The 14,047-nt window shown below is 36.6% G+C and overlaps 1 protein-coding gene across 1 annotated transcript in view; it reads left to right on the top strand.

Moving 5' to 3' along the window:
• The window catches only part of STAU2 (staufen double-stranded RNA binding protein 2), a 441,622-nt gene that overhangs the window by 191,230 nt on the left and 236,345 nt on the right, over window positions 1–14,047 (top strand). Inside the window, 1 exon segment of the mRNA XM_043978079.1 lies at window positions 12,190–12,327. Coding sequence (XP_043834014.1) covers window positions 12,190–12,327 — 138 coding nt within the window.

The raw sequence follows: 14,047 nt of genomic DNA, 5'->3' as shown, positions 1-14,047 counted from the left end.
TAACAATACTAGTTAAATTAATTTACCTACTCAGTACCATATCAATCAAACAACCAAAGAATTACTTTATTGAGCTAGAAAAAAATAGTAACAAGATTCATTTGGCAGAGTTTGAGGTTAAGGATCTCAAGGGAAATTATATAAAAAGTGAAAAGGAAGAGGGGTTACTACTATCAGATCTCAAGCTATACTACAAAGAAGTAATTACCAAAACAATTTAGTACTGCTTATAAAATATAAACATATTTGTTTATACAACATGCAGAAGGAAACAACCATAGTAGAATGGTGTTCAGTAAACCCAAAGTCCCCAACTATTGGAATAAGGACTCACTCATTGACAAAAACTACTGGGAAGGCTGGAAGCAGTTTGGCAGTAATTAGATTTAAACCAACATCTCACAGTATATACCAAGAATTGCTCCAAATGAATACATCACCTAAACATAAAAAGTGACTTCGTAAACAAATTAGAGGAGCAAGGAAAGAAATAACTTTCATGTAACTATGGATAGGGACTGAGAGGGACAGAGATGAAAAAACACAATGTTAATTTCTAAAAATTTAAATGTTTTGTTAAAATCAAAATTAACGCAGTTAGAATTAGAAGGAAATAGTTGTCTGAGGAAAAATAAAAGCTTTGTTGCAAGGTCTCTGAAAGGATCTGATATCCAAGATGAACTAGGAACTGGTTTAAAAGTATAAGGACAAGAAACATTCCCCAAAAGCTAAATATCTAAAGGATATGAACAGGTAGTTTTGAAAGGAAGAATTTCAAGGTATCAACAATCATATAACATGTACCAAATCACTAATAATTAGAGAAATCCAAGTCAAAACAACTCTTAGTTTCCACTTCATTCCCATTAGATTGACAAAGATAAAAATGGAAAATGATAGTTATTGGAGAAGCTACAAGAAGATAATTATAATGATGATTCCTCCTTTGGTGGAGCTAGAATGGTCCAGCCATTCTAGGAAGAAATTTGGAACCATACCCTAAAAGTTACTACAATTTTTTTTTAACTTTTTGCTAAAGTACATTTTCTTTAAATTGTTGATATTCCTAGTAGGCCTATACCCCAAAGATATGTATGTATGTGTGCATGCATGATGCATGTGAGCATGTATCTGTGTAAGTGTATGGATGTTTATATGTATACACACATATACATATAAAAACATGTATATATACACATATGTATATATTTTTTTTTTTAGAAAAAAAAGGTCTCATATCCATAAAACTAAAGCAGCTTTGTTGTTATAGCAAAGAAGGCCATCAGATAGGGAATAGCTGAACAAATTATAGTATATGGTATAGTATAGTATAGTACGTATAGCATTGTATATAGTAGTACAAGGATAGAAATAAGGACTAGATATGTGATTTCATTAGTATAAAGAACTCCTGGATTAGGAAACTCCCTCTACCAATGCAGGTTGACACTTTTTTTTTTTTTTGCGGGGCAATGGGGGTTAAGTGACTTTCTAAGGGTCACACAGCTACTAAGTGTCAAGTGTCTGAGGCCGGATTTGAACTCAGGTCTTCCTGAATCCAGGGCCAGTGCTTTATCCACTGTACCACTTAGCTGCCCCAGTTGACACCTATTTTGTAATCTATAATCTATGATCTGTTAAAGTTTAAATGACTTACCTAGGATCACACAGCCAGTATTTGTGAGAGGTGAAACTTGAACTCAGCTATTCCTATCCCTAAGGCCAGCTTCCTAGTCACTAAACCATGCTACCCCTATTAATATTAATATTAATGTGTTAATATGACTATAATTCATTGACATTAAATGAAGCCAAAACCCCCCCCAACACCCAACCAAAACAAAGCAAAACTCAGGAAGATGTATGCTTGTTAAATGCATACACACCATTGTCATATTTTCACTCTCAAGTCCCAGTGAAACAGGTGACATATAGATTCTGAGTTTCTCTAGCTACTTATGTGTGAGGTTAATATATTAATTGTGTCAAGCTTGGAATATTACAGTACTTCTTAAATGTGATCCATAACCACTCAAAAGAGTTTGGCCCTGTGACTCTGAGTAAGTCACTTAAGCACTTGCCCTGGGCAACTCTCCAAGGCTATAATTTGTAGGGTAGATGCTAATACATATTTTTATAAGGAGTTTCCTCACGAAGAGTTCCCTACACCAATAAAATCTCATGTCTACACTTTCCTCCCAAGTGTCCTAGTGATATTATATGTCTGCAAATAATGGAACACTACAATATCCAAACAACTTTGTAGGGCATTAGAATAATCCATGTGGAAGTAGGGTCTGACAAATTATTGATGATTACTTGTGTGCAAAGTGAAGCATAAAAGATATTATTGTGCATAAGTATGATTGAAAAACAGAGTGGATTAGTTGTTTAGCAAGAATTTGAAATAGCCTGAGTGCTTTATTGGTACCTAGGTAATGTCAAAAGACCTAAAAGGAAGTCCTCCAGTACAATGGATGGATTTCCTAAGGTAGATTTATAGGATGTCAGAAATCATAGGATGGGAGGGTATGGATAGGTTGTTAGCCACACTCTTGGAGGTAGTGCCAACATCGAGATTAAGACTATACAGGCTCATCATTAGACTGGTCATAGTATAATGTTTTTTGGTTTTGTATTTGTTTTTTGCGGGACAATGAGGGTTAAGTGACTTGCACAGGGTGACACAGCTAGTAACTCTCAAGTGTCTGAGGCCGGATTTGAACTCAGTTCCTCCTGAATCCAGGGCCTGTGCTTTATCCACTGTGCCACCTAGCTGGCCCCAAGCATAATGTTTTTATTTTTGAAAACCAAAGCTACTCATGAGACTTACTTAAGGTATGGAGTGGTTGCAACCTGAATTATTGAAGGCAGTATTTATATCAATGAAAATTAGAGATCTTTTGACATACTGAAGAACTAGGATGTATTTTTTTTTAACGTCAGACATTGATTTAATGTCATCAACTCATACAAATGAAAATAAATACTTTAGATGTTTTGTGAGATCACAATTAAGCGTTTATTTTTATCCTTACCTTAAAAGAATAAGTATTATTAACCCTTTATAGATTATTGTGGCTATTGTCACTGAAAGGAATCAGCTGACAGAGGAGCCTAGGTTCTCAGCTTTGTGCTCATATCCTCATTCTTATCTCTAGCCTGGAGCACCCTGTACATAGTATGCTCTTAGCAAATGTTTGTGGTTATAATTGTATCTAAAACATTCAGACAGACAAATGGTAAGTTTGGTTTGGCAGAGAGGGACTTTCGCTTTTTAAGAGACAAAGAGCTAGGCAGTGGTAGAACTTTTAACAGAAGGAATGCTAAATGTTGCTATCCTGGAAATGTTATATCTTCCTACTGATAGGAGTTGCCTAGCTAGAAGGTCATTTTAAGGTCAGGATTAGTTAAAGGTCAGATTAGAAATACTGTTGCTTTTAATGAAATAATAATAATAATATTACTTCACAATGAAGATAATGGTGACCTTTTATGTACTGAGAGTTAGAGCCAGGCTTTGTGCAAAACATCCTGCCTTTTCTCACGATGGTGGTAGACAATTTCAACGGATAAATAAGGAAATCATCAAGGAAACCATTTACTCGGGTTCTTTGATAAAGTGATTATGTTTCTGAAATGGCTGAATCCATACAACGTTTTATGTGATTTGGAGAGCTTTTATTTCCCAAAGCAAGAAGAAATAGTTACCTTTTTATAGTCTAAAGGATAAAGTTGGTTTAAGAAAATAAATGATACAAAATTACACTTAAAATATTCACTCTCTTCCATATGTGACTAGAATTTGTAGAAATAGAGATGTAATTCTCTCCATGCTATCAGCATCCCCAAAACTATTGGAACAGAAGAGAGTACAATTTACATAATTTAAAAGTTGTATCATAGCTTATTCTGTCCTATGTTGCAATTTTTGTTGTTAACCTAATTTGGGGGGGGGGGGCTCCTTGCCTCTATCAGCAGGCCATGCAAACAGGAGTCAAAAGAAACCTAGTCTTTAAAATGTTCTTTTTCTATTCCTTTATTTCTTTTTGCTTGTTTTTAACCACTCATGCCAAATTAACAGTGTGCTTGTTTTGTTATGAATATGCTTTTGGGGGGGGGGGGAATGAAGGTTAAGTGACTTGCCCAGGATCACACAGCTAGTAAGTGTCAAGTGTCTGAGGCCAGATTTGAACTCAGGTTCTACTGAATCCAGGGCCAGTGCTTTATCTATTGTGCCACCTAGCCTCCCCCCTGAATATGCTTTTTTAAAGGATAAATTAAGAGTTCACTTCTATATAACATAATTTACTATATGCAAGGTTTGTTCTCCAAAAGGTTGCCTTAAATGGAATGCTCTTTTGGAATTTCATATGCATCAAAAAGATACCCATTGACTTCCCTGCCTGAGGCATCCCTTTAGGCACAAATCTACTTTAGGCACCAGTAGTCCTAATCTGGGATTTACCCTGGAGCTGGATATTTGGCACCATAGTAATTTACATCTGGGCTGCAAGGACCTCAGAACATTCATAGTAATCTTTTCCATCATGGCTTTTGGGAAAGTCTTCTCTGATATGGGTAACCTGTAATTGTTACTTTTTCAGAAATTTAAATAGATTTTAAATCTCATCAATTTGAATGCTGCTTTAAATGATACAGATCACAACCCATCTATACCTGCCCATCTTGTGCAACTCTTGTCCTGAATGTCTTGTACAACAACGGTGTCCACATTGTACAACAGTTTTACCATAGTTTGGTCTAATCATTGTACCAGAGGACTTTTTTTTTTTTTTTTGCTTCTTCCTGACTCCCCAAGTATGATAGTGGAGCACTTTGGATATCTAGATGTGATCTCACACTACCTCTATTCTTTTCCCATCTTAAAATTTCTTAAGAACATCTTTATCTCTAGTTTTTGATGTTTCTCATTGTTTAAATGTTGCAACTTGCTTATATCTACATGCTTCTTCATTACCTCATGCATGATATTAATTTTTAATTCTTCAGGGACTGTTTAATTATCTGTCTTATTGGCATATAGCAAAATTGCTAGGCTGTTGATATTAAAAGATGGACCTTTGTTTCTAGGAGAAATTTGGAGTCTTAAAGAAGCTTCATAATCTCAAGGCCTTCTCTTCAACTCTGGGCCGAGTCATTCTTCATTTATACATACATGATGGACAAACTCTATCAATGATCTGTTCAAATGTGTGCTATCATCTGGGTATAGCTGTTCTTCATTGATTTTGTCTTTCCTGTATGTATTGTCAGTCCAAACACATTTGTGTCATTATGGATCTCTTCTAGGAGGTTCCAGGGTGTTCTTAGGTGTGACAGTCCCCATAATATCTTCTACAAACAAGAGTATCTGGAGAACCTCACTATCTGTGCTGGGTGCTACATTACAGTGCTGAACACTTTTGACAATCATACATTTCTCTGTTTTATTGATCCCCTGTTATATCCTTCAAAACGTCTTGAATGATTTTAAAGCATTTCTATGTAATGAATAAAATGTTTTTTTATAATGAAAAAAACAGTAAGCACAGTGAGATTTCATATTCTCTGCATCTTTTAGTCGCAAAATAGTAAGGATAGAGTCTATTTATTAATATAATTTGCCAGAGCCTTCTTGTTCCCTTTAATATTCCTAATGTGGGTTCTCTTGATTTGGGTATATATGACTCCTATAATTTTTTAAAATTCTGAACTTAAACATCAGATAAGAGCATTTCCATATACACAGCAGAGAACTAAATGAGAATTCTATATGCTACCATGAATCTCCATTTTATATCACTTGTTTTTTAAAGTATATAAATAAAATTCCACAACTTACTTTCAAAACTGTCTCACTTGTCTGCTTCTTTCAAACTTCCTCTGTACATTTAAAAAAATATCTCAAGGGCTTTCTTCCTCCTTCCTTTCCTCCCTCCCTTCCTTCCTTCCTTTCTTCCTATCACTACTGTTAGCCTCTTCCCCCAAAATCTAGTTAAAAGCTGAGAGAAAGAAAGAAGGACAAAAACCCCTGGTAACAAGTAAGTATAGTGAAGTTAAATAAATCTACACAGTGGCTACATCCACAAATATATGTCCTTTTTTATAACTTTGTGTCTGTTAATTCTTTGTCAGGATGTGGGGAATACTTCACCAAAGGCGCTCTATAGACATCCTTTATCACTGCATTGATCACAGTCTTTAAGTCTTTCAAAGTTGTTTTTTCTTTATAACGTTACTGTCTATGTATATTTTGTTCCCTGGTTCTACTCACTTCATTCTGTGTCAGTTCATATTACTCAGGATTCTCTAAAATCATCTTTTATCATTTGACTGAAACTGCTTTCTCCAAAGTATTAATAATCTCTTAGTTGCCAAATCCAATGACCTTTTCTCAATCTTCATTCCCCTTGAGCACTATATAACCTGTGGCACTGTTGATCACTTTCTATTGGTTTTCTTTTTACCTCTGACCTCTCTTTTGTCAGATCATGCCCTCTAATCAGAGGTGACTTTCTATGCTCTGTCCAGAACCCTATTCTTTTCTCCCTCTGTACTATTTCACTTGGTGATCTCATCAGCTTCCATGGATTTAATTGCCACCTCTATGTTGTTGATTCTGAGATCTACCTATCTATCTACCCCAGTCTCTTTGCTGATGTCCAATTTCGCTTCCAACTCTTTCAGACATTTCGAATTGGATGTCCAGTTGACATCTTAAAGTCAGTGTTTCCAAAACAGAATTTATTATCTTTCCCCCTCTCTTCCCTTCTATCTTCCCTCTTACTGTAAAGGCCAATACTATCCTCCCAGTCCCTCAGGCTTGCAATCCAGAAGTCATCTTAGGTTCTTCACTATCTATCGTCCATCCCTCCCCTCCCCCATATCCAGGATATTGCCAAGGCCTGTTGATTTCACTTTTTCAACCTCTCTTGAGTATGCCCCCTTCTCTCCTCTGACATTGCCACCACTCTAGTGCAGGTCCTCATTACCTAACACCTGAATTCTTGGAGTAGTCTGCTAGTAGGTCTGCCTGCCTCTAGTCTCTTCCCACTCCAGGCCATCCTCCATTCAGCCACTAAAATGATCTTCCTAAAGCCCAGGTCTGATCATGTCACTCCCATTCTCAATAAACTCCAGAAGTTTGCTGTTGCCCCCAGAAACAAAAACACAGTTCTTTGTTTGGCATTAAAAGCCCTTCATAAACCTAGCCCTCTCCTACCTTTCCAGGCTCCTAACACCTTACTCCCCAAAACATATTTGATACAGTAATGCTGACCTCCTGACTGTTCCATAAACAAAATTCCATCTTTTGGCCCTGAGCATTTTATCTGGCTGTACCCCATTCCTGGAACACTCTCAACTCCAACTACTGACCTTCCTCCAAGTCCCAACTATAATCTTACCTTCTTTAGCAAGCCTTCCTAATCCCTCTTGATTTCAGTACTTTACCTCTTTATTTCCTATTTATTCTATATATAGCTTGCTTTGTATATATCTGTTTGCATGTTGTCTCCCCCACTAGATTGTAAGCTCTTTGAGGGCAGGGACTGTCTTTTGCCCTTTTTCATATCCCCAGTAGGTAGCACAGTGCCTGCTACATAATAGGCTCTTAATAAAAGCTTGTTGATTGATTGATGGTGGTATGATACTCTATTACATTTATATATGACAATTTGTTTAACTATTCCTTAATAGCAACCCAAGGCAACCCTTAGATTCTGGTTCTTGTTTTTCTTCTCTTTTCCCCTCCCCATTTAATATTCCCTTCAGGATCAATAAGTTTGGTTTGCTTGTGACTATTCTTTCTCTGATATTATCTGTTTCTTAATATCCTCTTTGCCACTTTCCCTATCCCTTTTGAACTTGATGTATTTCTAAATCAAACTGTTAGGGCAGCTAGGTGGCACAGTGGATGGAATTCTGGTCCTGAAGTCAGGATGATTCATCTGAATTAAAAACTGGCCTCAGACATTGGCTATGTGACCCTGGCGGAATCATTTAACTCTGTTTGCCTCAGTTCCTCATTTGCAAAATGAACTGGAGAAGAAAATGGCAAACCACTCGAGTATCTTTGACAACATATCCCCAAATGAGGTCACAAAGAGTCAGACACGACTGAAACAACTGAACAACAAAAACAACAAACCAGACCATTACGTGCATCTATATGTGCTTATTTGTATGTGTTCTGCTTTCATAAGTATTTTTCAGATGTGAGTGAAATTCATCTGATACACATTCTCCCCCATCCCCTCCTCCATGTTAGTGTACTCTTCTTTTCATGTACCCCAATGATAAGGAATATCAAATTCCACCTCTTTCCTCTTTTCTATACTAGTGTATTCCTTTTACCATGCCTTTCCTTTTCCCTCTTAAAACTCTTGGAACAGAACCAATCCACACTCATGATCTCTGTTTTTTCCCATTTAACTCCCTCAAATACCCTTTCAATACATTAAGATTCCAGAAGGACACCTGTTTCTTCTCCCTCTCTTAGAATATTAGTACTACATCATCATAAAACTTTTTCCAATTGCTCAAATAATTTTATCTTTCTGTGTTTCTCTTGATTTTGTGTGTTTGTATTTCATAGTTCTTACTCACCTCTGGTCTTCTCATTAGAAATGCTTAAAAGCCCTCTTCCATTAAAAGGTTTTTTCCTCCCTCTATAGAATTATACAGATCTTTGCAGGATAAGTTGTTCTTTGGTTATAAGCCCATGTCTTTTGCTTTTTGGAATATTGCATTCCAGAATTTCTCTTTGTTTACAGTAGAATATGCCATGTCTTGTGAAATATTATTGTGACTTCTTGGTACTTGAAGTACTCCTATCTAGAAGTATAACACATACACACATACACACATACATAAACTGTATACATGCATATATACTGTATATCTACACATTGTACAGTATATATGTATATACACATGTGTGTATATATACACAGTGTACAGTATACTGTACATTGTATGTATGTATGTGTGTGTGTGTGTATATATATATATATATATATAAACTACAGGGTTATTGGTTTTTTAAAACATATATTGGATTTTGACTGACATTTCTAGGTGTTTTCCTTTGGGGGCTTCTTTCAGGAGATGATCAATGGATTATTTCAATCTTTACTTTGTTTTCTGGTTCTAGTAGGTCTGGACAGTTTTCACTTGTAATTTCTTGTAATATTGGGAGTATGGTGATTCTCAAATTATTTTTCCTTAGCCTATTTTCCAGGTCAGTTGTTTCTGAAAGCAGAGATCTTACTTTTCTTCTACTTTTAAAAGCTTTCATTTTTGTTTTATTTTTTCTTGCTGTCTCTTGAAGTCACTGATTTCTGCTTGATTATTTAGAGTTCAGGGGAGTACTTTTAGGTAGGGTTTATTGCTTTCTCTTCTAATGTATTGTTCTACTTATTTCTTCAAGTGTTTTTATTTCATTTTTTATCTCATTTAATTTTTTTCTAGGTGTTCATGTAATCTTCCTGGAAAAAAGTTTTTTCTTCCTTTAAGTATTTTCTTGCCATTGTTAAAAGCTTACCTACTTTTTTTTTGAGGCATATTTTTATACATAATATTTTTTTGCTAATTGGTATTTTCCTTGACATTCATTTCTATAGCCTTAATCCCTGAATTGAGCATTGTGCCCAGTGCATGCTTATGGTGATATTACCCCCAAGGGTGGCATCCTTGTCCTTCTGGGGTCAACCTGGGTCATTTGGGTTGCTATGCTGATCTCTTCATCCACAGCTTAAGTTCCCCTGGATTTCTGAGATTTGGAACACTGAATTTTCAGGGCCCTCTATGGCACTCAGGATATATTCTACCTATTGGACATCTCAAGCTATATAGCCTTTAGATATCCCAAACTCAGTATGTCCAAATCAGAGCTCATTATCTTTCTCCCAACCATCCCCTCTTCTGAAATTCCCTGTTATCCATGATACCACCATCCTTTTAGCCTCCCAGGCTCACTACTTCCGTGTTATCCTCAATGCCTCATTCTTACTCATACCACATATCCAATCTATTTCCAACTCTTACCATTCCTACCTTCACATCTCTTGTATATATTCCATTTTCTCCACTCATGCAACCATCGCCATGGTGTAGGCACTTATCATCTTTTGCCTGGACCAAAATAATAGGTTGGTCTGCCTGCCTCAAGTCTCTTTGGACTGTAATCCATCTTCCACTTAGCTGCCAAGGTGATTTTCCTAAAGCACTGATCTCACTGCCGATAGTTCTCCATTATCTCCAAGATGAAATTGACAAACTATTATGTTTTGCCTTTATGGACCTTTACAACCTGGCTTCTTCCTACCTTTCTAGTGTTCTTACAATTCACTCCTTTCCTTGTACTCTACTATCTACCAACACTGACCTTCTTGGTCTTCCTCACACATAATACCTCTTTTCCCACCTGTGTCCTTTCCCTAGCTGTCCCCTATTCCTGAATACTTTCTCTTGACTTACTTCCACTTCCTGTCTTCCCTGGCTTGCTTCAAAATTCAACCCAAATCCCACCTTCTGCAAAATGCTATTTTTGGTACTTCCCTCTTTCTCCCAACCCCAATATTGCTAGTTGCTTCCCTTTGAGATTACCTCCTATTTGCTTTATATATCTATGTATATTAAGTTCTAGATCTATACAAAGAGACAAAGAAAGGGGATACAAAGAAAGGCAAAAATGTGACCTCAAAATCTAATGAGGGAGACAACATGCAAACAGCTATCTATACAAATACACACAGACATACATTGTTGCTGTTGAGTCTTTTGGAGAATCTGACTCTCTGTGACCCCTTGTGGAATTTTCTTAGTAAAGATACTAGAGTGATTTGCCATTTCCTTTTCCAGTTCATTTTACAGATGAACAATTGAGGCAAACAGGATTAAGTGACTTGCCCAGGGTCACACAGTTAGTGAGTGTCTAAGGTTGGACTTGAACTCAGGTCCTCCTGACTCCAGGGCTAACGTTCTATCTACTAGGCCACCTAGCTGTGCCCCAATTATTTTATGTGTGTATATATCCATAGAAATGCATACATGTATATCTTTATATATTACCCATATGATTATAAGTGGGAGGTAACATATTACACATATTATTATATCTTTCTGGCAAGAGTTTTTGATGCAGGTATCACTGACTTTACTAGGGGAAATTTGTTTAGTATTACAGGAATATGGAATACCTCAGGTCCAGGTAAAAATGTGAAATAGAGGTCAAACAGGAATGAATGGTGTCAAACAAATATAGTTAGGCCCATGACATTATCTGCTTCCTCTCCCTGCCTGCTTCTCATGCTTGGTATGGTAAAGTATCAAGGACATTACATATTACATATATTATACATACATGAGATTCTCCTATATATGTATATACATACATACATACATTTACATACACACACACATACACACTCACACTCACATATGTGTATCTCCGTCTCTTTCTGTCTCTGTCTCTCTTTTTCCTCTCTCCTTCTATTTCCCAGGGTTTCCAAGGCTCTCACAATGAGGCTTTCTGACCAGCCTTGGGCTTTCCCAGTTGAACCTTCTGTTCTTGTTGCTGATGGACATCAGTCTTTGCAGGATACATACATTCTTGGCCCATCTCTGGTCTTTCAAGGAAGCTTTCTGGCAACTGCTTTCCTGTTTTCCTTGGGCTCCTGGCTGACTTCTTGTGCATTTTTGGAAAGGAAGATGTCGCTTGTAATAGTTTATCATTGGACAGCTTGACTATTACTTGGTCTTGTGTGAACTTCAGGGTTGGGGTTTTTTTTTGGTTTGGGGGGTTTTTTTTGGAGTAGGCATATAAAAGCTGGGGAGGTCTATCTACAACTCTTTTGCCTAAAGCTCTCTATAGATAAAATTCAAAGATTTTGTATAGGGGTGAGAGTAGGCACATGTGTCGATGTTCTTTTTGTCACCTTCTTTTGGCATCTTTGCTCTGCATTATATACAAAGCATCAACCTAGATATATGAGTAAGTAGTTTATTTTAAAACATAATTAATCATATGTTTTTACTGTTTTTTAATTTATTATAAAAGATGCTCTTCAAAATTTCAACTTTTCCATTTATGGAATTTACTTCGAGAGAAAAATAGATAAATATCAAGTCAGGAGAACCAATACTAATACATTATGAAATTTCTTTTTACTGCTGTTTTTTTAGGCTGACCCAGAATATGGTCAAGGGATGAACCCTGTTAGCTGTCTGGCTCAAATTCAGCAGGCCAGAAAGGAAAAGGAACCAGACTATGCCCTTCTTTCAGACAGAGGAAAGTCTCGCCGGAGAGAGTTTTTGATGCAGGTATCACTGACTATTTAACTAGGGGAAATTCCTTTAATTTTACAGGAATATGGAATACCTCAGATTTGGGTAAAAATATGAAATAGAGGTCAAATAGAGATGAATGGTGTTGAACAAATACAGTTAGACCCATGACATGATCTTGGCTTCCTCTCCCTGCCTGCTTCTCATGCTTTGGTATGGTAAAGTATCAAGGACATTTATAATAGACAGTGTGAGGAGTTCAAGGCTGTGTGGGATTCACAAAGGTTATTTATGACACAATTTATCATCTTGAAAATATTTATGTTGCAGTTTGCAGCTGGGGTATTTTACTTTCTGGGAATTGGAGATATGGTAGCTGTCTTCAGGTATTTGAAGGGCTGTCCCATGGAAGAGAGATGGGGCATGTTCTGTGGGTCCCCAGAGGGTAGAATTGGAACAAATTACAGATATGTGGATTTAGGTTTGTTGTCTGTAAAAACTTTCTAATAATTAGAGCTGTCCAAAAGTATAATGGGCAGCCTCAGGAGGTGGTGGCTTACGACCCCCTCACAGGCTAAAAGGCTGGATGTTTGTTTAGGTTCAGGGTGTATTCAGTGGCCTCTGAGGTCTATGCAAACTCTGACACTTGGTGAATCTGTTATTCTGAGAAATAAAAGTGGTAGACAGCAGGTCTTATCAGATAGAACAGGGACTATCTAACTGCCACAGAACCTAAAGGGGGTCAGTCATTTAGAGATATTGAGAGATCTTTTCTCCAGCCCAAGTCTTAGGTGCAAGATACATTGCTAAATGCTGGACATAGAAGAAGTGATGCAGACTCTGCTTCTAAGATAGAAATTCAGTCAGGATGAATCCCATTGCAATCAGTGTATGTCTATGCTAAGATACTTTAATACTCCAAAGTTTTGACAGAGGTAATTTGAATGTCCCCTCACTTTTGGTTTCAGCAGCTAATTATGCATCCAATAAAATTAAGTTAAACAACCACTAATACCCTTATGTTTGTAATTCATAAATACTATAACATACTACATTTAGTCATTTTGGGGATCTGAGCTCTGAACACATTTTCCAATCAGTTATATTTGGGTAGGGTTGTAGAAGGAGACAAAATAAAAACTACATAAAGAAGGGTCAGATTGTTTATGATGATAGCAATAATAACCATTTATTAAGTACCTACTATGTGTAAACCAATGTGCTAAACTAAGAAGTTACAAAGATAGTTACAAAACTCTTTTGACTCTCATAAAAATGGTTTCTTTAATGTTTCTTAATATCTAAAATAATTAGCCTTTCTGACCTACTTTAGTCTATTTGAAATGTTTCATATTATTTTTAATTTACTTATAGATTGTATTTGTTACGACTTTGACTTTTTTTTTCTTTTTTTTTTTTTAGTGAGGCAATTGGGGTCAAGTGACTTGCCCAGGGTCACACAGCTAGTAAGTGTTAAGTGTCTGAGGCCGGATTTGAACTCAGGTACTCCTGACTCCAGGGCCGGTGCTCTATCCACTGCGCCACCTAGCTGCCCCACGACTTTGACTTTTACATATCCTATATTCTCTTCTTTAGAAGGGATATTATCTTGACATCTTAGCAGTTTAGACATTTTGGATGGACAAACTTCTTGAAATTCAGAGGAGTTTAATTTGTATCAAATCAAAGCCCATAACAATTCTGATAGTTATTTACTATAGCAACACAATTTATGGACAATGTGATAATAAATTGG

The sequence above is a fragment of the Dromiciops gliroides genome, chromosome 1, assembly GCF_019393635.1.
Source record: "Dromiciops gliroides isolate mDroGli1 chromosome 1, mDroGli1.pri, whole genome shotgun sequence".
NCBI classification, from domain to species: Eukaryota; Metazoa; Chordata; class Mammalia; order Microbiotheria; family Microbiotheriidae; genus Dromiciops; species Dromiciops gliroides.
Note: the sequence above shows the minus strand (reverse complement) of the source record. Positions and strands in the feature narration are given on the sequence as shown.